Here is a 25,496-nt window from a genome sequence, read left to right as displayed (position 1 = left end):
AAAGGTTGGTGGTTCGAACTCACCAGCTGCTCCACGGGAGAAGGATGTGACAGTCTGCTTCCCGAAAGATTTACAGCCTTGGAAACCCTATGGGGCAGTTCTGCTCTGTGCTTACAGAGTCGCTATGAGTCGAAATCAACTCATAGGCAACAGGTTTTGTTAGTACTCATAAAATATTATGCTACTGACCTCTCCATAGCTACAAACAAATATTTACATAGAGTTTGCTCTGTGTTAATAATGGCTTTGTAAAGATAGCTTTGACCTTATTGTTGTCGTTTATACTTATATTTGTTATTTTCCTGTGAAATATCTTTAGCATTTGCTTCATTTTAATAGGTCTGTCTTTAATGATGTAAGTCATTGTAATAAAAAGTGATTTTTAATTATGTACTGTGTTGCCTGCTATGTTAGGTCATTGTATTTTAAATCCAGTGTTCTCTAATCTCATTTATTCTTGCAAATAGATATTCAGTAAATATTTATTTAATCAATAAAAAAAGATAGTAATTTATTCTTACCCTTTGTTATAATGATCTGACCTAATTTTTTACCGTTTCCATCGATTTGTGTTTTAGGACATCCGGAGGGAGATATGTTAATTTATGATGTCTTTATTGATCTTCTAGGTATTTGATGAACTAGGGCAGTCAATGTAGTAGGTGAAATGGGGCTGGACAGTTTGTGGGACAGTGCATCTAAAATTACTTCTGGAATATCATCTGTGTTGTTGGCTGTGGGTATAATGTAAGGAGAAGTCGAGGAGAGAAAGATATTTTGATATGAACTGTTTTGTTAGTTAGCTTTGTCATACTTGACATTTGGTTTCTCTGACCTTGATCCTGTCAGATTTGAGGGTAAAGTTGTCTTGATTCCTAAACTTCCAAGTAGTTTACGTGTCACTTTGGCTCCCCAGTTTTTATTCTCCCCATTTGAGAGTGAATGGATCTGTATTTTGAAGATTGTTGAAGTGCGTTGTTGTTAGTTGGCATTGAGTTGTTTCGATTCTGACCTGTAGCAGAGTAGAACTGCGCCATAGGGTTTTCAAGGCTGTGATCTTTTGGAAGCAGATCACTAGGCATGTCTTCCAAAGTGCTTCTGGGTGGGTTCAAACTGTATAAGCTAGTAGTTGAGCACTTAACCGTTTGCGCCACCCAAGGATTACATGCAGTGTAGGCTTCACCCAGTGTAGACTTCTAAAAACTATCATCGCATACTTTTAACTGGCAGGTTCATTTTCAGTTTGTGTGGGTAAGTTGGCAGAGGAAGAACATATTTTTCTCAGCTTCTACTTATTGAGGAGATAATTTGAATTAGCTTCTTAATATTCAAGTCTCTTTCTCCTGTGGGAGGAGTATCATGGGTATATGCATATTCCATTTATTAAATCATGAAAATAGAGGAAGTGTCTTAATATGTACGTTCAAGTTTTGAGTCAGGAGAAAAGATCTGGCTAGATTACAAGGTAAGAGTTTTGATTAATCCATGTTACTTAATGTAGTTCCATATTTATTTAATCAGGGCTCTTCAGAAATAAGATCTTTACTGATTTTTTTTTAAGGCCATTTTCAGCATTAAAATGTATTATTGTGTAACAAGCTATAAAAAAATTCATTGCTTCATCTTCAACAATTATTCTCTCATTTCAGTTGACTTGGTCACATATATAACAAGATTCCAGTGGGACATGGCCAAATACCCAATCAAGCAGTCCCTGAAAAATATATCTGAAATAATTGCCAAGGTAAGAGTGAAATTGAGACAGGGAGGGTGCGCTGATTTGTAGTGGATTTATTTTATAAGTAAGTATTTTACTATGAAATACTTTTTAGGTTTTTGACAAAGCATCTTAACTATATGTCACAGATACAAACAGGAGGTATGCTTGTTAAAACCTTACTAAAAAAAGATGTTATATAACTCACAAGAATGTAAAATGTTAAAAGTAGGAGAAACAGTGAGTTGGGGGGAAGGAGAGTATATGGGAACTCTGTACTTTCTGCACAGTTTTTCTATAAACTTAAAACTGCTCTAAAAGATAATCTATTAAATATATATATTTAACACTTTCATGGGTAGATTACCCAAGTTTACTTATTTGCCTCATTAACTTTCAAATGATGCATCAACAATTTTTAAACAAGAAAAATTTTTAAAGAAAAATGAAAACCAAACCTGTTGCTGTCGAGTCAGTTCCAACTCACAGAAAGTTGGACAGAGTAGAACTGCCCCATAGGGTTTCTAAGGCTGTAAGTCTTTATGGAAGCACGCTGCCGCATCTTGGTCCCACAGAGCGGCTGGTGGGTTCCAACCACTGACCTTTTGGTTTGCAGCCGAACACTTAGCCACTGTGCCACCAGGGCTTCTTAGTAGTCATTTAGGCATGTTTTATATATGGTACTCACAGAGGACCATGAAGATGGCACAGGACTGGGGATCTTTTAGTTCTGTTATGCATAAAGTTGCCATGAGTTGGAGCCAACAGGATGGCAGCTAACAACAACTGATTAAAAATATTAAACCTTGTGGGGTCTCTGACCCCTTGTGACTTGCAGTATTGGTCGTCTACCCATAAAAGTGCACATATTCACGTATCGCATGGTATTACGCACAATTGCAGAGAGTACAGGAACCCTGAAACCCATCCACTAACTCACTAAATAAAGAGTTTCTTTTATATTGAGGAAGCCCTGATGGTGCAGTGGTTAAGAACTATGGCTGCTAACCAAAAGGTCAGCAGTTCAAATCTATCAGCCGCTCCTTGGAAAAACCCTATGGGGCAGTTCTGCTCTGTCATGTAGGGTTGCTATGAATCGGAATCAACTTGATGGCAACAAGTTTTATATTGAGAATCCTTGAGCTTGAGAGAAAGTGTAAAATTCTTACCAGAAATTATAATGAGACAAATAGACAAAAAAAAAAAAAAAAAAATTTCAAACCCGTTGTCGTCGAGTTGGTTCCAACTCACGGCGACTCCATGTGGAACAAAGTAGAACTGTGCCATAGGATTCTCCTGGCTGTAATCTTTAAGGAAGCACATCACTAGGCCTTTCTTCCAAAGATCTGTGGGGTGGGTTTGAACCATCAACCTTTAGGTTAGCAGTCGATCGCAAACTACAAGGACCTATTGTTTGCCAATAATTTTAAGGGCCTGGTTAGGGTGAAAAGTACAGTTTAGCTTGTTAAGATCTGAGGACAGACATGACTCAAAGAACAACATGTGTAAAATAATTTTAATAGAAAAGTTCAATTTTAATGCTAGTTTAATTCTTCATGTACTTTGAGTACATCAAATGTGCCAAGCATATAAGCTAGGCTCTGGGAATACAAAGATCAAGAAATACTGCTCATAATCTTCAAATTGAGTTTGGAGCGAGGGAAGAAACCAAAGAGATAGATACAGAAACATAATAACAAGGTGCTGTGGGAACACAGAGGATTGAACTATTAGTGAGTCATGGAAAGTTTCACAGAAGGTGATATTTGAGCGGGGTCTGAAAGGGCAAGTTGGAGTGCAGGCACACAAGAGAGGGACTAAGAGAGGACAGCGTTTATAAGGTCATGGAGGGGGGAACGAGCATGTAGAATCTAGGAAAAGAAGATTATTGTAGTTGTGGCATTAGGTAAGTGGTAGAGTAGCAAACAGATGAGGCTGTTAAAGGAAAGTTGACATCAGGACGTCATATAAAACCTTGACAAATCGAATTAAAGACCTCATGTTTTAAATATGTAACATTACTCAGCTTGAGAAAATTCCTCAGATCAGGATTATCTAGAAAAATGTACATCCAGTCTCTTCTATTCAGTGAGCAGTAAATTGAACAGTAAAAAGAAATGGACAAAAATTTGAACCTCAGTTTACTAAAATTATGAGTAGGAAGTTACATAGTAGAAATGTTGTAATCACTCATGAGGATGACATTTGTAATAGGGTAACCTTTTAATCTATGGTTACATGGCCACAAATCACATGAAACATGCTTAAATTCAAGTTAACATCAATGATTTTTCTATTGCATTGAGAATTAAAAATTGAGCCAGACATTCTGTAAAAGTGCAGTGCTTAAAGGGAAAGGAAAAGGAGGCTAGTTAGAGATGGTCAGTTTTAATCTGACCTGATTTTCAGTCTAATCAGCATGAAATACATGCTATTTAACATCTTGTATTCTTTTTGGTAGATTGTAGTGTTATCAGGAGAATACAATTTTGGAATTTTAAAATTGAGAACTTGGAAATCCTTCAGCCTTACAATTTTATAGATGCAAAAAATTAAGACACAGAAAAATGTACATTTTATATCTTGTGGAAATGAAATTGATAGTCTTAATTTTAAGCTACTTATTTACATTAGTATATCTGATTAAAATAGAACTAATGATTAATGAGCCATGTTTTGAGTACAGCCAGAAAAATCACTGTATTAGGTTATAAGCATTTTTAATTTAGAGGGTATGACATTATTTTGAAAGTTTTTTTTGTATGTATCAGATCTGAGCCAATATTTATACTTTATTTTACAGAAGGGAAATAGTCTTAAAGGTAAAGTGGCTTACCTCAGTGCCACACAGCTGATTGTGGTACAGCCATGAGTTCAAACCAGCTCTTCAAATTTTAAATCTCCTACTTTGTGTTTTCAAAGTTGTTGGAGATTTTTTTGAAAGCTCTCTTTTGGAAAAAATCATCTTTGGTGACATTTATAAATAAATTCAACTAAATTTTTAATGTCATAGGGAAAATGCTTTGTGTAATGATAATAGGGTTGTGAACAAAGAAATTCTCTTACGTAATTTAGTTCCTTTTAGAAATTAATCTTTCAGGCTAGTGAACAGGAGACTTTAATTAGTAATCCCCAAACCCAGTGACCTAGATTCCATACACAGGATGTAGCAGGTAATATAAGAACCCTGGTGGTGCAGTGGTTAAGTGTTCAGCTGCCAACCCAAAGGTCAGTGGTTCGAACCCACCATCTGTTTCTTGGGAGAAAGATGTAGCAGTCTGCTTCCGTAAAGATTACAGCCTTGGAAGCCCAACGGGGCAGTTATATTCTGCCCTATAGGATCTTATGAGTCACAGTCAACTCGCCGGCAACAGGTTTGATACAGTAATAATAATTAAAATACTTAAGACTAAAATATTATTAGTAGAAAAGATTCATGATCGTTAAAAATGAAGCAGCTTATTTAAAACATGACCTTTTATAGCTATGCTTTTAAAATAATAGAATATTCTTAGATCAGCAACTAGTGCGTTTTTTGGTAAAAGTTAGTGTAAAAATATAGCCACTTTAATTGTATCAGTAGAGGCAGATTTAAGAAAGTTTTAGGGAAATTTTGCCTATTTCTTCTTCTTTTTTTTAAAGGGAGTAACTCAGATTGATAATGACCTGAAATCTCGAGCATCTGCATACAATAACCTGAAAGGGAACCTTCAGAATTTGGAGCGAAAGAATGCGTAAGCATATCACATATATATGTGAATATTAAAAATTGGGGAAACAGAAATCTAACACGTGTTGAATTAGATATTGTTAGAATTTAGTAAATTCCAGTTCATGTTGTTTCTATAATTATGTTGCTTTTTCTGTTCATGGAGAACAGTTCATTAAAGTAAGTTAATAGAATTCAGGCTAATTAAAACAGATGTGAGCCTGCTTTATTATACTTGTTTCATAATTAATACTTGTGAATAGAATTAGATTCTGGTTTATTACTTTTATCCATTGGACATTTCACTGAAATTTTTTCTAAATTTAATTGTTTTTAAATCAAATCATAGTTTAATCGCATATCTGCTGCCTAAAAGAATTCTGTAGAAACAAAAAAGCCAAACCTGTTGCCATCAAGGTGATTCCGACTCACAGTGACCCTGTAGGACAAAGTAGAACTACCCCATAGGGTTTTCAAGGCTGTAATCTTCACGGAAGCAGACTGCCAGATCTTTTCTTCTGTGGAGCAGCTGGTGGGTTCAGATCACTGACTTTTCGGTTAGCAGCTGAGCACTTAACCACGGTGCCACCAGGCCTCCTTAAAAGACTTCTGTAGAAGATCCACCCCTTTTATTTTATTTTACTCTCTAACTTACCTATTTACCAAGTTTAGATTTTCACACAGTTGATTTTCTTAAAATAGGACACACTTGCTTTGGTTGATTTTTTATTTGGTATGACTACTACGAGTGTAGCTTTAAGAACTGAATTATTTAGATTATGCATTCCTCTCACAGAGGAAAATTGGTTGGATACTATACTAGAAGACCAAATGAAGACTTGCTTAAAAGAGTTGATTATTGTGCTAACTAACCAAAATTGCCTGGTTTCAAATGATACCCAGGGAGAGGGGAGAAAACTAAAGATTGTGCTTAGATGATATAATTTCATAATTATAATGAAGTAACGTTTTAATTGATGTCTAATGGGTAGCACTTTCCCAGTCAAGGTGTTATGTATGTAATCGAGAGAAAAGCTGAGTTAAAGCAAATACAGAGGGAGATTCTAGAGGCAACTTTTGATAAGTTTTGCAGACATGTCTTTGGTTGCAGGGTGGGAAATATTCGGCTGAATTTTGACTTCTTATGAAATTGTTAATCAAGGTTCATTTCACTCTTGAGAAATGTACGTGGTATGTGTGACTGTGATTAACCTCTTGTTTCGTTATTCTCACACATAACTTCATATAATTACAGCACATAATTATTGACCTAATGATTTTTTTCTTATTCTTCAGGGGAAGTTTGCTAACTCGAAGTCTAGCAGAAATTGTGAAGAAGGATGACTTTGTTCTTGATTCAGAGTATCTCATCACATTATTGGTGGTAGTTCCAAAGTATGTCTTTCTGTTACAAAAGGTTTTTTACTTGTTAAAATACAAAAAAAATTTTAGTGTCTAGTATTGAAATTTTAAGTTTCATAAAACCAAAGTGTAAAGGGACTATAACCTTGCCATTCATTCTGTCAGCCAGCATGTATTCATGTGACACATACAGTAGAATTTAGTTCGTAACTTGATAATGGAGATACCAGTTATAAATTGAGATTCCAAATCAAATTCAGTAGCTTGGTAGAGTTGGCTCATTAAAAAATTAAATAATACTTAATTGACTTTTTTTAAAAACAGATTTTAGATTTTTCAAAATAGTAAGGAAGGTGTTTGTTTTTCTGAAAAGTCTTTATGACTGATTAGGATGAAATTAGGAGCCCTCGTGGTGCAGTGGTTAAGCACTCAGCTGCTAACCAAAAGGTCGGCAGTTCAATTCCCCCAGCCCGCTCTGTGGGAGAAAGATGTGGCAGTCTGTTTCCATAAAGATTACATGCCTTGGAAACCCTATCGGGCAGTTCTACTCTGTCCTATAGTGTCACTATGAGTTGTCAGGATACCACCTGGAAAGGGGTGGGAAAGGTACCTCCATGGAATTTACAGTGGCTGACTTCTTCATTTTTTTCTCCTTATTGCAGAATATAGGCTTCTGGATTCTACTTTGCACATGGAGATGGGCTTAAAATTAAGGGTTTGGTTCCAGAAGTTTTGCTTTGTGTTTTAGTTACATAATTCCTCCCTGCTGTACTGGAACACTGATTATTTATAGTAAACATCTCTGTATTTGTGCTTTTATACTATGTAGGAAAATAACCTTTACCTAGATAAAAGGTTTGTCTCATTCAACCTTTATTTAAAAATTTTTTTTAAAACTAGAAGCATTCATAGTTTTCTGTACACTGTAATTGAAATATAGGACCTAGGTCATCTTACGTAATGCATTATTCTCTGTCCTGGCCTGCAAACACTGTTATTATTGTTGTTAGGTGCCGTTGAGTCAGTTCCAACTCATAGTGACCCTGTGTACAACAGAATGAAACAAACACTTATTCTGAATTTTAAATCTCAGACATAGTTGTTTCTCCCCATACCCCCAAAAGCCAGTGGCCTCTAGACAAGGTTGTTACGTAGTGTTCCTTGGCAACGTAGTTTACTGCCACTTTATTTATTAATACTTCCTGGTACTGTGTACATCCAGTAAATAATAGTTTTATCCAACCCTTCATGGTGACCACATAGTAGAAATGATAGGGATTTCAACATTGTCTTTTTTTTTAAATGAAATAATGTGTATCAACCATAACATTTGATTGTAATTTAGCATTTAAAATTTGCTTTATTCCTTTCCAAGCTTAGTTCTAGGATGTACCTCTTGTACAGTAGTTACTGGATATGAGAGGGTGGTGGACTGTATTTCCTGCTTTACTGAGTGTACTTGGAATTCATTCTCAGTAGGAAACCAGAAGAATTGTTTGTTAGATATGAGGTATACTTGCTGTAGCTGAGTTTCCTATTTGTCCCATATTTTTTTTCTTTTCCTGGATATGACAAGTAGTAGCATTATTTATTCTTCTCCAATGCTGCTTATACTTTTTCTGCAGGTTAAACCACAATGATTGGATTAAGCAGTATGAAACACTAGCTGAGATGGTAGTTCCAAGGTCTAGCAAGTAAGTAGTAGTCTCTGTAAAACTGTTTATTTTCTAGAATTCCTTTTATGGTTTGGATTTGGAAATATCTTTTCTATCTTTATTTTGCAGTGAATTTACAGTTTTAGAACCATCATTTTCACCTTGCAAATGAAGGAGTTACATTAGCTCTAGTTATCTTAATTTTAGACTTGGAAGAGACTGTGCACAGACTGTTTGACCCACTCATGTTTATAGATGCAGAAGTTTGAGGCCATAGAAGTCAAGTCATTAGCCCAGAGTCAACACATGTCATTAGTGGCAGGACTAGAACCAGAACCCAGGTCTCTGATGTGGTACTTTTTCTGCTGTACTGTGCTGCCTTCTGAAAATTCTTCATTCAGTATTCATCGCATACCTGCTTTGTGGCTACAATTCTTCATTTTACCTTGCAAAGGAGGTATACCAGAATGGCTACTAGAATATTCTACTAGAGTACTGCTTTTACCTCCAAATCTTCTCTATCACTTTCCAGTGAGGATAGAATTTACACAATCTATGCTTTCCTTAAATAATAATTAAAAAAAAGACTTTTATAAAGCATTTTTTTATTTACAGGTTTACCATATGTTGTCTAATTTGATATTTACAACAATCCTGTGAAGTGGTTCAGATAGTTGTCATTCTCCTTCATGAGAAAGTCCAAATGCTGAAAAGTTAAAATAGTTGCCTAAGATGTATGACTGTATGTGTCCAAGTCATAGGACTAGAACTCAGGTCTGTTAGCTCCAGATTCTGTACTCTTCTGACTATACATGTTATTTTTTCTTATATTCTGACATTGCCACATGAAGTGTTCCTTGGGGAAATATTTGAATACAGGGTATATGCAGCCCAGAAAGGATTCTTTTGTATGTATACGCCTTAGGAGGAGGCAACCTGTTGGAAGGAAGGTATAGGAGATAGTAAAGAGGTAGGTGGTATTAGTAAGGCCAGGCCCATGAAATATTTTCTTTTCCAGTTTCATTGTGTCATATGGGAGGTAGCTTAGTATAATGGAAAGAGTCCTGGATCCAGGGATCTGAGTTATAATGCTGGTTCTGCTACCAACTTGCTGTGTGACCTGGGGTAAGTCTTTTAACTTCTCTGGGCCTCATTTTCTTTATCTGTAAAGTGAGCATAGTACCTTTTTGGTATTATGAGGTTATTTTAAGAGTTGGTAGGGTATGTAAAATATGAACTAGTACAGTTATTGTAGTTTCACAAATACTGATATTTTAAACAACAAACTTATGCTCATCATGAATTTTTTTCCCCATTTTTGAGGAAATAAAACCAGCCCTTCAAATGTAAACTGAAGACTACAGTTGTACCTTGATAATTTTTCACTCAGTGGTTTATCCTGACAGATGTCACCTTCTCACCTGTGCTCTGTAGGGCATTAAAGCTATAGAGGTTGACTTCATGTCTAGGTGGCAGGTGGAATAGAAGAGTGAGGACTCAGTATGCAGAGAATGTCCTCCACAGCTGTGCATATGCCAAGCCAGATTTCCAGGCAAGTGGTGTGTAGGCTAGTTAAGTAGGCCCAGATTTTTTCCAAAAGAAGGACTTTAAAAATATTACTTCATCTGGAGCAGCAGAGGAAGGAAGACAGGAATAGGAGGAGGATATGGAATGTGTAGCTAATTGCCTCCATGAACAATTGCCTCGTTTGCCATGAGACCAGAATAACTGGATGGTGCCTGGCTACCATTACTGCATGTTTTGATTACAGATTCTGTAGAAGAATCATGATCAAAGGGGAGAAAATGCAGAGCAGAATTTCAGATTCTCATGGAATCCAGAATTTCGGGAGCCATGGTGGCTGGATGAACCCCTGAAACTATTGCCCTGAGATAATCTTTAAAGCTTAAACCAAAAATATCCCCTGAAGCCTTCTTAAAACCAAACAGTAGTTTAGCTTAACTGGTAAAGAATGTCTGCCTTGAGCATTGTGTTCTTTTAAGATATTTTTATATGGGATCAGATTGACAACAGCAACTGGAAAGATTAGATAGAAAACTTAGGGAACAGTGAGTTTATGTTAATGGGAAAGAAACAGCTCGGGAAAGGAGGTTGAGAATGGTTTCACAACTTGAAGAAAGTAATCACTGTCACTGAATTGTACATGTAGAAATTGTTGAATTGGTGTATGTCCTGCTGTGTATATTCTCAACAACAACAAAAAATAAAAATTATTTTTAAAGAAGAATTCTAAGGTTTCCAGAAAACAGGTTATCCTCTCATGGAGTTTTCTTTTGAGGGCAAGTGACTTGTGACCCCCAAATGAAAACACAACTCAGACAATGTCAATGGTGATACTTGGGTATTATTTTTGTTTTAAAAATTTTGAATATTGTAGATACAAGATGTTTGTAGCATAAGTAATATTATTAAATATGTGCACGTATCTGGAAAAAAATATTTCTTCAGAGATTTAGATCTTGTGAAAATCATGTTAGTAAGTTTAAAATAAAAAAAGGACCAAGCAGGAACATTTTAATGCAGGCAATCCTTGTGCTACAGATGACTCATAAGTACACTCTGACCTTGTGAGAGGTCCCAGCCCTTTGAAACAGCACCACAAAGTCATTGGTGCTTTACAGAGGTTTTTGTTCGGGAAGCTAGAATTTCAAATGAAGCAAAGGATCCTAGCTAGGAAGGCCTGGAAAAAAAATGATAGTAGCCATTGTACGGAGAAAAGATTGTCTTGTGTTTTGGAGCCGGGGTTGAAAAGATAACTTTTATGAAGAAAGGCAGGGAAGATAGGTTGGGGCAATGGAACAGGTGTAGGAGTGAGTAGAGGGGATGGCAGGTTTTAGGAAAGAGATAAGTAGCAGTGGGAAGCTCTGGAGAGCATTAATAGTTACATGGGTGACTGAAAATGGCAGGAAATATCTGAAAAACATTGACTAGCCATTGAATTCTCATTTCCTGTAGCCTAGTTGCATCTGTTAGAAGATAGTGTTATTACTTCTACATAACAGTAAAACTAAAGGAAGAGAAAGAGTTTGGGTTATTTATTTGAACCTAGTGGAGCTTGCGCATATTAGGTTAAACTATACTAAGCCCCCTTTCAAGCATCGCTCTTGGCCAACATCCCATCTGGGGAGGGTTCAAGTCCATGCTTAGTTATTAAAAGATGTTACTTTCTCATTTCCTTCCTTTTCTCGTGGCTTTCATTTTGTTTCTTTACTATCTTAGTCATCTAGTGCTGCTATAACAGAAATACCAGAAGTGGATGGCTTTAACAAAGAGAAGTTTATTCTCTCTCAGTCTAGTAGGTTACAAGTCCAAATTCAGGGCGTCAGCTCCAGGGGAAGGCTTTCTTTCTCTTTTGGCTGTGGGAGAAGGTCCTTGTCATCAGTCCTCTGTTCTAGGAGCTTCTCTGTGCAGGAATCTCGGGTCCAAAGGATGCACTCTGCTTCGGGCATTGCCTTCTTGATGGTATGAGGTGCCCCTGTGTCCCTGCTCCCTTCTCTCTTTTATGTCTCAAAAGAGATTGGTTTAAGACACAGTCCAGTCTTACAGATTGAGTCCTGTCTCATTAACATCATAGAGGTAGGATTTACAACACAGGAAAATCACATCAGATCACAAAATGGTGGATAGTCACACAGTGCTGAGAATCATAGCCTAGCCAAATTGATAAACATATTTTTGGGGGACACATTTCAATCCATAACATTTACTTGGGTCTCATATCGCTTAAGATCACTTTGGTTTTGCCTTGGTTTAAAATCCATCTAACATTTGGCTTCTCAGCTCCCTGGTGCCTGCAGCCCATGGATCGTCACCTCTGCTTGATTTCTACAGCCTGTTCCGTTGGCCTCACCCTCAACCACTAGAAAAGCTCTATGTCTGGAATCCTGTCTGTAATCTAACTCCTAGACCAAAATCTTCTCTTGAGCTTTCCCATTCCCATTGAACCTGCTGTTTGACCTTGTCTGCATCTCCAGTCCCCCAACCCTTTATTTGCATTGTCTTTGTTGATTTCCTTGGAATCATGCTTCCTCTCTTTTTGACCTAGACTCTTTAGTCACCACTTCAGCCATTCTCTTGGCAGCACCATCACCTCTGGCCCCTGTGACCTTATGAAAACTCTCATCTTGATTGAATCTTTATTTTGAGTTTCCTATCTATGCCTGAATTGTTGGGTGAACTGGAAGAATCGGTGGCCCTGAATATTGGTCACTCCAGACTTAGGCTATTCCATTTCAGCGGGGCAGTCTGTTCTTCTGCCAGGCTGTTTCATCCACACCCATCGCTCTAGTCTCCATCTGTAGCCTGCTTTCCCTCCATAGCTTTAGACCCGTATAACCAGGTTCCTACTGGTCCACTCCATGCAGATGTTCCGTAGGCAAACCACCAGTCCCAGTCTCAACCTGTTCATTTCCCTTGTAGCATGTGGCAGCAGCGTGTACCTAGAGATCTAAACCAGAGGCATGGTAGTCAGGCATGTTAGACTTTTACCTCTCCCTCAGCCCCCATCTAATCAGTTGTCATTTCTACTTTCCATAGTATTTGTTGAACCTTATGAAGTGACTGTTTCATAGGTCAGAAATGGCCAAGTATCAACAATTTCTTGTTTCAGCCTACTTTAAACTGTTCTTTTTTCTCCTGTACTTACTGCTACTGCTTCAGTTTAGATTTCATCATGTCTTGCCTGGATCTTTGTAATTGTCATTAACTCCTTATCGCCAGTATTTCCCCCTCTCATCAGTCCTCCACATTACTGCCATTTGCCTCTTGGTGATACACAAGTCTGTCTGTTACTCCCACTTAAAACCCTGTTTTTCCTCACTTTTACTGTCTCCTCACAACACACATATACACACCTCTTTGTGCCGTATGTTCCGGCTATACTTAATTTCTGGTAGTTCTCCAAACACACCACCTATTCCACCTGCAGACATTTGCATGTGAGAGTCTGCCTGGGATTTTCTTCTCTCCTTTGCCTGTCTTTCAGACTTCCACTTGGCACTACCTCTTTTGTGCCCCTCAGGCAAAGTTATTCATTCCTTTTTGCCCCAATGTATCATATACATCTTCTATTAGTCAGTGAAATCTGTGAGAGCTGGAACTCGATGGGACTGCCTTATTTTTCCAGATCTTGCAAGTTTTTCACCTTTAACACAGCACAGTCACCACTTGACTATCACTCTCTGTTTAGTGGAAAATACTTGAGTTTTCCTTCTGTGACAGGTTTCTGTCTTACAGAGGTTCTGGCTTTCACAGGTTTTACTGTAGTGCTTAAAACTCTGTCTGTAGTAACCTGTTTGTTTCCTTTATAGACTTCACCTCCTTGAGGTCAGGGAAACATGTCTCAGTGTTTATTCCTAATATTTAGCAAGAGCTTGGCACATGTATCGAGCCCTAGTACATGCTAAATGACTAAAAATCGATCACACTTAGAACTCATGGTTTTTTTGTTTGCTTTTTATAAGGTTTTAAGAAATACCTTTCTTGAAGATTAGAAGGAAAAGCAAGTGATTTTTTAATCTTACTTTAATAAAGTGGTGCAATGTGATTCTAGTAATAAAACAAGACTGAGTTTTTATCTTGGCTTCTTTCAGTGTAAGGATTTTGAGTAAATCGTACAACTTTGTGCCCGGGTCTCTATGTGACAGATAGGAATCTGCATAATAGATACCCTGTTCACTGATGTGGCCGTGCCAAGCATCAAATGCTTTTGAAAGGGCTTTCAGGATAGCAAAGTGCTGTGTAAATTTAAAGGATTAATATGGTAATGGTGGAATACCATTTATCTGTCTGAAGTAGCCTGTCAAGTTGGGTTTGGATTTGTTTTGATCTCAACTAATTTGCACATCACTGAGTCAGTCCTGGCAAAAAAAGATTTTATTATCACTGAGTCGGTCCTGGCGAAAAAGATTTTATTATTACCAACTCTGTCCACTTGGTAGCTGCCTTTTGGGTTTGATAGGCACTGGGAGCAAGAAGTAAGGGTCATAGTTTTGAGAAAGGCACGGTTTGAACGGAGACTTAAACATTATCAATCCAGAGCAGTTTCTCTACATGTCCCTGATTACAGTGATCAGTACTCCCACCGGTGTCTGCAGGTCCCACTGCGGGGGCAGTCGATCCTGTGGTTGGCTGACGAGCTGGGGTGGGTTTTGTTTTTAAAGGCATTCTGAAGTTAAGCATTGTAGTTGCCTCCTGAATTTACTTGACTAACCGGCAGTTCTTAGGCTTCCTGGGGAAACAAAACTAGCTTTTTCTTTTCTTTTGTGTGTGTGTGTGTCTAACAAAGTATCTTTGCATTCCACAAGCACTTCCTCAGTCTTGTAGAACTTTTATTTTTGATTGTGGAAGTAACACATTGTAAATAAAAACAAAGCATCATATTAGAAACACCCCAGAAACATGAAAAATAAAAAGGAGAAGAGACCCTCATCACCCCCAAGTAATGTTCTCCCACCCCAAGACCATCACTGTAGAACGGCGTGAGCCTTATGTAGACCTTGCATACGGGTTTACATATGTAAGTAGCTGTAAGTAATTTTTGAAAGCCAAATTTAGAATCATGCTATATATGAACTTTTCCCCAAAGCATTACAAACTTACTTGACAGTTAAAATTTCCTGATGTGTCTGGAAAGTTCTTTCCAGTGATGTCCATACACTGTGACCGGATAGAAGTTCTGACTTCACTTGAACCTTCTAACACTTAGAATGGACCCCTGAGACACATAAAAGTGTGTTTACTCAGCGGTTACTTAAGATAGTCGCATTTATCAATTTTTGATTAGTGTGTGGTGGGAGAAAAGGAAAGATCTGAGGTACTGACAGTGCAGAGAGAGTGGGCCAGGCTCACTGGGGATGGGCTGGGATGGACAGATGAGAAGTAGTCTTCCAGAAGAGAAGAGGGTACTTAACAAGCAAGGAAAGAGACACTGGAAACAAGCCACCTACTGGACAGTTTTGCCTAGGTCAGCCTGATACTCTTAAAGGTTGAAAATCATGGTTCTTAGTGTTCAAGTTAACTATTGAGTTAACGCCATCAGTGTTTGAAGCAATGTAGATGATTAGAATTGATGTGCTGGTGAGGCCTGTTAGACCTTACTGTTTCTCCTCCTCCCCATTTCTGAATTCTTCCTTTTATATGAAGGAGAGAAATAAATGTAAATCTCTAAATGGAATTTTTCTCATAGCGTTCTCTCAGAGGACCAAGACAGCTACCTTTGTAATGTTACCTTGTTTCGGAAGGCAGTTGATGACTTCAGACACAAAGCCAGGGAAAACAAGTAAGATTATTATTTTTTTCAGACGTTGTTTTTGAATTTGTTAGATCAACTGTACACAGCTTGAACAATTTTGTTTTCCTCCCTCAAATTTAGATTCATCGTTCGTGACTTCCAGTATAATGAAGAGGAGATGAAAGCAGATAAAGAAGAAATGAACAGGCTTTCTACTGACAAGAAGAAGCAATTTGTATGTGTTCTTAATATTTAGTAATATCAATGTTAAACACAAGATAAAGTGGTATTGCTTTGATTTAAGAGAAAGTAAAGTTTTTCTGGTTTTGCTTTTAAGACAGTTGTGTTTATTATTTTTTTCAATTGAATTATCAGTGAATTTTCTCTAAGGAAGCTTAGATTTGTGAGTAGTTATCTTAAAAGGCAGACCTTAAAATAAATTATTCCTTCTAAATCCTTGTCAAAATTTAATTTTAAATGCAGTGTTTTAGTTAATGCTCCTGTAGTGTAGGGTATTATTAGTAGGGTATTTTAGTTAAATAATAAAGTCTTCTTTGCAGTAAGAATTTGCATTTTCTTGAGGCAGATTTTTTTAATGCCTCAGTCTTTTGTTGAAGCAGCTTGTATTTTAATCATTGAACAGTTAGTATTCGAGGCATAATGGGGAGCAGGGATGGAGTTGTGAAACTGAAAGATGGGTATCAACTTTCTTGCCATCATCAAGGGTAGGATTACTGTGAAGATTAAAAGCTTGTGTGGGAGGGGAAACGTGATCAGTGAAAATGTATTTCTCTTGTAATGTGAAAGCAAATAAAGCCAAATTTCATTTAAAATGATTTCAAGTGCTTTACAAATTACATCATCTCTGTTGGGAGAAAACTACCCAAGTAATGTCCAGTGTAAAATCCTTTTTAAGAACACGTTTTAATCAAAGATTTTCACCTTTTTTTGTTGTTGTTATAATTTTTGCTTAAATTAATTGGTTGGTATATCCACATGTGCCTAATGTTATCCAGGTAACTATTAGCTGAATTGATAATGTGTATCTTTTAAATATGGAGAGGAGGCATTAAGTTACGTGAAATCTATTCCTTTAAAGAGATATTTTTATTTAGTACTGGAAATCATATTAAAATATTTTAAGTTCACAAGGAACTTATATTACATAATAAAGCCATTAAAATTTTAGAGCGTGAATAGGTTTTAGAGATCTAACTAGATCAATCACAGATGAGAAAACTGAGACCTAGGGATATTCAATGACTTGTCTACGTAACTATTTTGTCTTTGTTCCTGGGAAGTTGTTTTTAAGTTGAATTTTAAATAACATTAAATGTTTTAGAGTATTGGTTTTGGTTTTCAAACCTAGGACACCCCCATATTTTGTACCAGTTTAAACTACTTTTATTAAATCATATGCCTTTTTCTATGTAGTAAATTGGTTCTATGTATTTTAATATCTGTTAAGAGAGTTATGGAGTAGTAGCTCACCTTTTAACCTAGTTTAGGGTAAAGTGTCTGAGATAACGAGAATAATACTTGTAATATTTTTAGAGAAATATAAGGTGATTTAATTCTGTAGATTCCTGAGTGGATATTTATTTCTTTAAAAATATTTTTTCTATCTAATTGCTTTTTTCAAGATCAAATTTCCAGTAATTGATTCTTTTCCCCCCTTTTCATAGGGACCACTTGTGCGGTGGCTGAAAGTGAATTTCAGTGAGGCGTTTATTGCTTGGATTCATGTGAAAGCATTAAGGGTTTTTGTTGAGTCTGTTTTAAGGTAAAGAAAGTAAATTGAGAAACTTGAGAGTCAAGAGTTCTTAGGTTTCTTTATGTTGGTCCTCCATTATAACACAGTCCAATAATATGAAATTGAATTGAGAAACCAAAGGGCTAATCATAAAGGAGAAATTGTCAGTATACAGGTTATAAAGTGTGTATTAGTCTTGTCCCTTAACATCAGGTTTAGAGAAAGAGATCCATGCTGCTGTACTCTCTGGTTCTTTTCTTATGTAAAATTTAAGTTAAAAGTAGATCATAAGATATTAGCCAATGTTTTTTATAAAAGGAAGGAGCCCTGGTGGCACAGTGGTTAAGCGCTTGGCTGCTAACTGAAAGGTCAGCAGTTCAAACCTACCAGCTGCTCTGCAGGTAAAAGATGTGGCAGTCTGCTTCCGTAAAGATCATAGCCTAGGAAGCCCTATGGAGCAGTTCTCCTCTGCCCTATAGGGTTGCTGTGAGTCAGAATCAACTCAACAGGTTTTTGTTTAAAAGGAAGCTCTTCAAATATTTTACATGTAGTTTCGGTATATCAACCTAAAATAGTTTAACATTTGGAGATACTTAATCATCTTGTGATTGTCTATACATGTTGCTCATAATTGAAATAGTTAAATAACTTACTTGCAACAGTGCTTATTATTTTTAAATTTCCTCAAACCGTCAGAGTAGATGTGGGCAATTTCATGTTCTTTATTATTATGAAAGTATTTATTAAGCTTACGTATTATCCCTATTTCCTGAGGGTATTCATAGATTACCTTAAAAATTCAGTAGTAATTAAAGTAATTCCTAGAAGAGAATAGCCTCTTACTTGAAAGAGATATTTCTAGCAGACAGAACCAGAGAGGGTCTGAATTTCTGTGTGTATTAGTTGAACTTGTAAAGGGGGTCATTAAAATGAGATTCCCTCTCCCCTTTAACTGTGATTAAAACAGTACGTGAATATTTACTTTAAAAAGAAAATCTCTTTATGTGTTTACTTGTATACTGTATTTCTGCTTCCTTATAAGGTATGGCTTGCCAGTGAACTTTCAAGCAATGCTACTTCAACCCAATAAGAAAACAATCAAGAAACTGAGAGAAGTATTATATGAATTGTATAAACATCTAGACAGCAGTGCAGCAGCTATTATTGATGTAAGTACTAGAGAGCCTTGGCAGAGTAAGAACTGGAATGAATTTCAGGAAAAATTATTTGGAGAAGATACAAAAGGGATAGTAAATGTTGTGATACTTTATTAATCTGAGGTCTTCAGTTAACTCTGAGTTTGTTTAGATAAAGGGAGCAAGTAGTTAACGTACGGTGTGGCATGACTGACTCATGTTGTGAGGAACTTAAGCTTGGCTAACTGATGTAGCCATATTGCCTGAGCTGGTGTTTCTAAGGCATTATTGCTCTAAGCCTTTTTCCATCTTATTATTAAAATGGAATAATTCCCCTTACAGATTTCTCTTATAGTGTTTAAAATGTTTTCAATGTTTTTGTTTGTTCTTGAGCTTATATTGTCATAGAACTTAAAAAAATTTCTGTTGAAAGTCTCATTCAACTAACATGTATGTACTGGGTTGGCAGTTTGCTGGGGGCCTTCACATGCAGTTTTTCTTTTAATTTAGCCTTTAAATCTTTGAAAGAAATCAACGAGGTATAGCTTTTATAATCCCTCTTTTCTACGTGCAGAATTACAGTCCTAGGACATTGTAAGACATTTGCCCAAGACCACTAGACTAGTGGGTGGAGGATCTAGAACTGAAACTGGCACTCAAGACTTTCTTAAGTCTTCCAGGTAGAGGGGCTGCCTCTGGAAAAATGTTTGGTTTTTTTCCCCATTACTTTATTAAACGTACAAAATAAAGTCCAAATTTGTCTATTAGCCTCAAAAGACAGAAAATTACCCTGTCAAATTGTTACGGAAGTTTCTAACTGTGAACTTTGCAGTTCTGTACTTACCTTGTTATGACATGGTAACGAACAGTTGGTAGACTAGTACCTGTTCGTGGACCATGCTTTGATCAACACTAATTTAAATAATGTAAGAAACAAAAACAGTAACAAGAACAAAACCCCAGATCATTAAAAACAAAACCAAAACTTGTTCTCTTGGTAGGAGAGGACTAAGTGGAATAGTAATGGTGTGATGGGGAAAATAAATCACAGAAGAAAAAACATCGATAGATTTGATTTCATGAAAATCCTGCAGTCCCAGGACATTTTAAGGCCTTTGTGTAGGACCATTAGACTAGTGAGTGGAGGATCTAGAGACGCAGGACTTGAGCCTTTCTTAACTCTTCTAGGCCGAGGGGTTACTTTCAGAAAAAAGGTTTATTTTTTTCCATTACTTTTTAAATCCTATTGCAACCTGTTTTATTGTGTTACTTCCTCTTTACCTTTTACCCAAAACACACCTTGTTATAAAATCCCTGATTAGTGTATATATACGGTTAACAATCTTATGTTTGATATCCCTGAATTCTCAAGCGAGGAATCTTATACTTTAGGAAAGATTTTTAAAAAACAGCAGAATGTAATAGTTGAAGACATGAGCTGTGGACAAGATTTTCTGAGTTAACATTCTGGCTTTATCACTCAGTGGCTATGACCTTAGACGAATTACCTGTATGTTACTTCCTCAGTTTTCTCACCTATAAAATGGGGATAATAATAGTACCTCCTATAGATTATTGTTGGAGGGTTAAATGAGGCTTTTTATAACTGTAATGCTCTTTCTTTCTCAGATTCTCCTTAGAAGTGTTACTTCTAAATAACTGTGTAGAAAGCATATTAAAGGTACCACTGAAATAATAGGTAGAGCTGAACTATAGTGTGTGAACGTCATTTTTTTTCTTTACAGTTGCAAGTATATAAAATGAAGACATGCATACGTTTACATTATTTCCTTATATAAATACAGTTTTCAAAGCAAACAGAAGTCTACAGATTTTTGATGGCCTGTGGTTTATCTCGAAGACCTAAACTCTGAGGGATGCTCTAGGCATAACAGCCATGAACATCATCTTATCCACCTTTACATCCAAGGCTTTCTGATGGATATAATACCTTAGAGGGTATCGTGTTTTCCAGCCTTTCTTGCTTTCAGGGACTCATGTAGACTTTGTAACAACACACAGTTAAACACTTTGGCCATATTATTGGAGGTATATCTTCAAGTAAATTCCCAGAAGTGAGATTTGCTGGGTTGAAGGGTAAACGTATATGTAGTTTTGTTAGAAGATGGTTTAAAATTGTCCTTCATAGGTCTTGTACCGTTTCGCATTCCCACCAGCAGTGTGTGAGAGTGCCTGTTCCCACCGCCTCGCCAGTAGATCTTGCCAATCTGATGGGTGAGAGAGAGTGTTTCAGTGTAATTTTAATTTACATTTCTCTGTTTATGAGAGAAGTTATTTATTGTTTGAATTAGTTCATCATTGGTTCTCTTTGGTTTCCCAGATGTATTATGAGTGTCACCTGCAAATTGTTTCGTCTTTTCCTGTTCTTATGCTTTAGTTTTTTCTCTATTCTTTTTTTTTGGTGGCATTTGTTTAGTTTTGTTTTTAGCGCATGATACAAGTATTTTGGAGATTAATGCTTTGTACATTGTCTTTGCTCAGCAAGATGTAATAGGTCTTCCACTGGTTCTAATAAAGATATTTTCAAAACTATGGGCACATACTTTCAAAGGCAGTCATTGACAAACTTGATTGCTTGATTGACATGGTATTGTTTTCTCTATTCTGATTGCATTGCCTAGTATCTTCAGAACAGTGTTATTAGTTGTGGAGTTAGTGACATCCTTGTCTTTTTCCTTGCTTTAGAGGGAAGGTCTCTAAGGTTTCCTCACTGAGCATGCTGCTGGCTTTAGGAGTGAGGTATATAAATTTTAGAACATTTATAATTTTTATAATTAATGAATTTTTTTAAAGGCATTGCTGGTAACTCTTTGGAACCTTTTAAAGGGAAATGGTAGAACCTGAGCATTATAGAGCTAATAATAATTTCCAGTCAGGAACTATGACTGACTGCTCCATTTGTATAACGCAAAGGAAGGCCTCACTGACGGTGAACACGGAAGTACAAGGCACAGGCTTGGCTTCCTCTGTTGCCCAGGGCCCATGCAGGCACTTTCAGCCAGCTGCCTCTGTTCCTGAGGTTTCACCAATGCTTTCACGTTCTTGCTGTTTCTTTTTTTCCATTACTCTTCTCAGGGCTTCCTTCTGCCAAACTCCTTGTTCTTCAAAGTCAAGCTCAGATATTTCTACTCAGATATTTCAAGCACAGCTGCTGCTTTGAACTTCCAGAGCGTGTTCCATGTGGGTGGGTTCCAAGCCTGGCTGCATGTCACAGTCCCCAGACTTTCTGAACTGACTCTTTGGGAATTGGATCTAGCAATCTGGATGTTTAAAAAGTGCCCTTGGTGTTTCTGAGGCAGAGTTGTATATGGGGAAACACTGTTCTACACAGTTCTTATAGCACTTTCATATGCTACCTAGAGCTTGGGTGGTAATTACTTCTCCTTTCCCCTCTGGCCTGCTCCTGACACACTCACAGAACCTCATCCTGTTCAGTAAATACTTGTGAATAAATGAATGGTGGAAGTCTAGCGTACTAAACAGGTATATAAGGAAGAAAAGAGAAGACGGATTATTAATCTGTATTTATTATTACATAATAGGTGGTGTTCCTGTTAATTACATAACAGTACCTATAAATGTATGTTTGCATGCATGCATCTAGTAAACACTCACTTTCTGTTGGCTTTCTGTCTTCCCCCACAACCCCCAGCCATTAAAAATAAGGGCAAAAAGTTTAGAAAAAGGTTTGTTGTTGTTGTTAGCTGCCGTTACTTTGGCCCCCGTCTTATGGCAACCCCATGCATGATGGGGTCGGACCGTTGTGATCCATAGGGTTTTCATTGGCTGATTTACGAAAGATTGACAGGCCTTTGTTCCTAGTCTGTTTTAGCCTGGAAGCTCTACTGAAACGTGTTTAGTATCACAGCAGTACAAAAGCCTCCGCTGACAGATAGGTGGTGGTTGTGCATGAAGAGCATTGGCCAGGAATTGAACTCAGGTCTCCTGTGTGGAAGGAGGGAATTCTACCACTGAACCAGGAAAAAGTATAATGACTGTAAATTAATGAGAGTGTTACTACATGTTACTAAAATCCATTTGATCAACAGTATTCTAATTTCCAAACATTTCTCTTCACTCTGCTCCCCCAAAATCATTTTCTCTTGATCTCGATAGCTCACCATAAGATAAAGGCCAGAAGGAGTAGTGCCAGGTTAACAATTTGGGTTTGGTGGGGTTTTTTTTATTTTTTTAAGTGAAAATGTTTATTGAGGTGATTGTAGATTCACTTGGGGTTGTAAAAAATAATACAGAGAGATCCATTGTATACTTTATCCGATTTTCCCAGTGGTAACATTCTTTTTTTATGGTGAAAGTTTACATGGCAAATTAGGTTCCCATTTAACAATTTCTCTGCATATCATTCAGTGACATTGCTTACATTCTCATTATTTCCATTCTGGTTGTTCTGTTTCCATGAATCTAGTTTCTCTGCCCTCCCTCCCCTACCCAACCCTCCATGTTTGCTTTATGGTAGATATTGACCATTTGGTCTTGTATAGCTGATTATTTAAAGGAGCACGGTACTCACGGGTGATGTTGTTTATTTTATGAGCCTATCTGTTCTTTGGCCGAAAGGTGACCTTCGGGAGTGGGTTTAGTTTCAAGTTTAAAGGGTATCTCAGGGTGATAATCTTGGGGGTTTGTCTAGTCTCTACTGGTCCAGTAGGTCTGGCCTTTGTTAGAAATTTGAGGTTTGTTCTACATTTTTCTCCCATTCTGTCTGGGACCATCTGTTGTGTCCCTGGTCAGAACAGTGGGTAGTAGTAGCCAGGCACCATCTAGTTCTTCTGGTCTCAGGACAGATGAAGCTGTGGTTCATGTGGGTTTGGTGTATTTTGTGTTAAAATATTTTAGCTTGTTTAGTGCTAGTTAGAGCTTTTGCTTCTTACTATTTCTAAAAGCCAGTATTATCTTGCTATAGATGTTTTATAGCTGCAGAAATACAGAAACAACCAGTGATACTAGTTGTTTACAAAAACTATATTGCAAAGAGGACTAAAATAAGTAGTAATTTTAATTTTATTTAGTAGAATTAGTGGAGTCAATAGATAAGCATAAAGGCAACCACCATTTTTCTAAAATTGACAGGATCTCATGTGTGCATTAGTTAGAACTCATGAAAAACCAGTTTTTCTTACCAGATAGAAGAAAATGCAGGAAATGAGTTTCTACATTTTCGTAGAATTGTGGTCAAAATATGAGGCCTGACTATTCATTACATAATTTGCTACCAGTAAATTCTTACAACATGCATATATAGTAAGTGATATCTTTAAAACCACACTTAGTTTACTTTTATCCAACATTTTATAAGCCTTGTATTACAGAAGCTCAGTACTAAACTCTACCCTAAGCCCAAGATTAAATAAGTAATTTTTTACGGTATACATGAAAAAGAGTGGTAGAGTCCTGGTTTAACACATAGGGTTTTGAGTCAAAGAGAGCTTGAATCTGGCTGTATTAGTCTCTGTCAACCTTTCTGAGACTCAGTTTCCTCTTTTGCAAAATGGAGATGATAATACCTAACTCAGGTTAAATTAGCCTAAGTGTATAAATTTAGTGCAGAGTAGGTGTTCAGTAAAAAAGGTAAGTGGTAATACTTTTTTCCTTCTTTTTTCAGGTTCTGTAACTGCATAATTAGGAGCCCTGGTGGCACAGTGGATAAAGCGCTTGACTGCTAACCGAAAGATTGGCAGTTCGCAATCACCAGTGGCTCTGCAGGAAAAAGATGTAGTAGTCTGCTTCTGTAGAGATTTACAGCCTTGGAAACGCTAGGGGGGTTGCTCTGAGTTGAAATTGACTCAATGGCAGTAGGTTAACTACATAATTGAATAATCGTCTGATTTTTCCCATAGGCTCCTATGGATATTCCAGGCTTAAACCTCAGTCAACAGGAATACTACCCCTATGTGTACTACAAGATTGATTGCAACTTGCTGGAATTCAAGTAAAAATGAGCTCCTCGCCAGACAGTCTTGTCCTTGTGTTGGTATATGCTAACAGAAATAGATTGCCGTATGATAGTACTTTTAACTCTTTTACCCTTTGCTTGCTTCTGAGCCCCTTACCTGGGTGACTTCTCCCATAGTGGTCCATTTCTCAACATTTTCTTAAGGGAAAATATGTGTATTGTTTCTTTTTGTTGATCAGGTCTGTAAATGTGTACTAAAAAAAATCAGAGTTTATTTATGAACAGAATAGTTTATTTAAAGAGAAGGTCTTTCCTCATTGATATTGTGGTATGCATCAATTCCATTTGTTACTATTGTGCACAAAGACCTTGTTTACAAAGGAATGGTGTAAACACTTATACCATTTTGTTCACTGTATTTAGTAGACATAACTGTTTAATAGTTCTTGAATCGTGATGTAAAGAAGTGTGACAATGTTCAGGTATGTGCTTTCTGAATGTTTCAAATTATAATCTGTGAGCACTGTCAACACCCACAGGAGAGAATAAAATGACCTGTGCAAAGGTGTATTGTGGTGTGTGTAACTTCAGAAGAGTCCAGTTCAGTTTGAGAGTCTAATAAATGATGTCATAGCTAACTTGCTGTGTTACTTCAGGCATTTTTTACATGCTGAGGTGACAGTTTGTGTCTGACTGGCAAATGATTTAATTGTGCCAAATTTGAGTCAGAGCACAGACTTGAATATTAGTCTTCAACAAATAATGGGTATTTTACATTTATTCACTAAACTTTTAGTTCCCTTAAATAATTAGGATGTAGGGCCAATTTTGAATAAAGTATAGCAAAATTATGTAGCTTACTCATTTTTTTGCCTAAGTTTTTGTTTTCCTTGTTTCGTTTTAAGATCTATCAGTATAAAAGCCTTCATTTATGACAGTCTGAAAATAGAGGCCTTGCCAACCTTTAAAATCTCTAC

At 36.9% G+C, this 25,496-nt stretch overlaps 1 protein-coding gene across 1 annotated transcript in view; it reads left to right on the top strand.

Moving 5' to 3' along the window:
• ATP6V1C1 (ATPase H+ transporting V1 subunit C1) overlaps window positions 1-25,117 on the top strand; it is a 48,702-nt gene extending 23,585 nt beyond the window's left edge. Inside the window, exons 4-12 of the mRNA XM_004370713.2 lie at window positions 1,650-1,744; window positions 5,360-5,451; window positions 6,723-6,821; window positions 8,414-8,482; window positions 15,651-15,743; window positions 15,837-15,930; window positions 17,381-17,478; window positions 18,491-18,617; window positions 24,464-25,117. Of these exons, the coding sequence (XP_004370770.1) occupies window positions 1,650-1,744; window positions 5,360-5,451; window positions 6,723-6,821; window positions 8,414-8,482; window positions 15,651-15,743; window positions 15,837-15,930; window positions 17,381-17,478; window positions 18,491-18,617; window positions 24,464-24,559 (863 nt within the window). The 3' untranslated portion in view covers window positions 24,560-25,117. The remainder of the gene's footprint in view (window positions 1-1,649; window positions 1,745-5,359; window positions 5,452-6,722; window positions 6,822-8,413; window positions 8,483-15,650; window positions 15,744-15,836; window positions 15,931-17,380; window positions 17,479-18,490; window positions 18,618-24,463) is intronic.
• Window positions 25,118-25,496: the final 379 nt, after the last annotated feature.

Source organism: Trichechus manatus, unplaced genomic scaffold, assembly GCF_000243295.1.
Source record: "Trichechus manatus latirostris isolate Lorelei unplaced genomic scaffold, TriManLat1.0 scaffold00009, whole genome shotgun sequence".
Lineage (NCBI taxonomy): Eukaryota > Metazoa > Chordata > Mammalia > Sirenia > Trichechidae > Trichechus > Trichechus manatus.
Note: the sequence above shows the minus strand (reverse complement) of the source record. Positions and strands in the feature narration are given on the sequence as shown.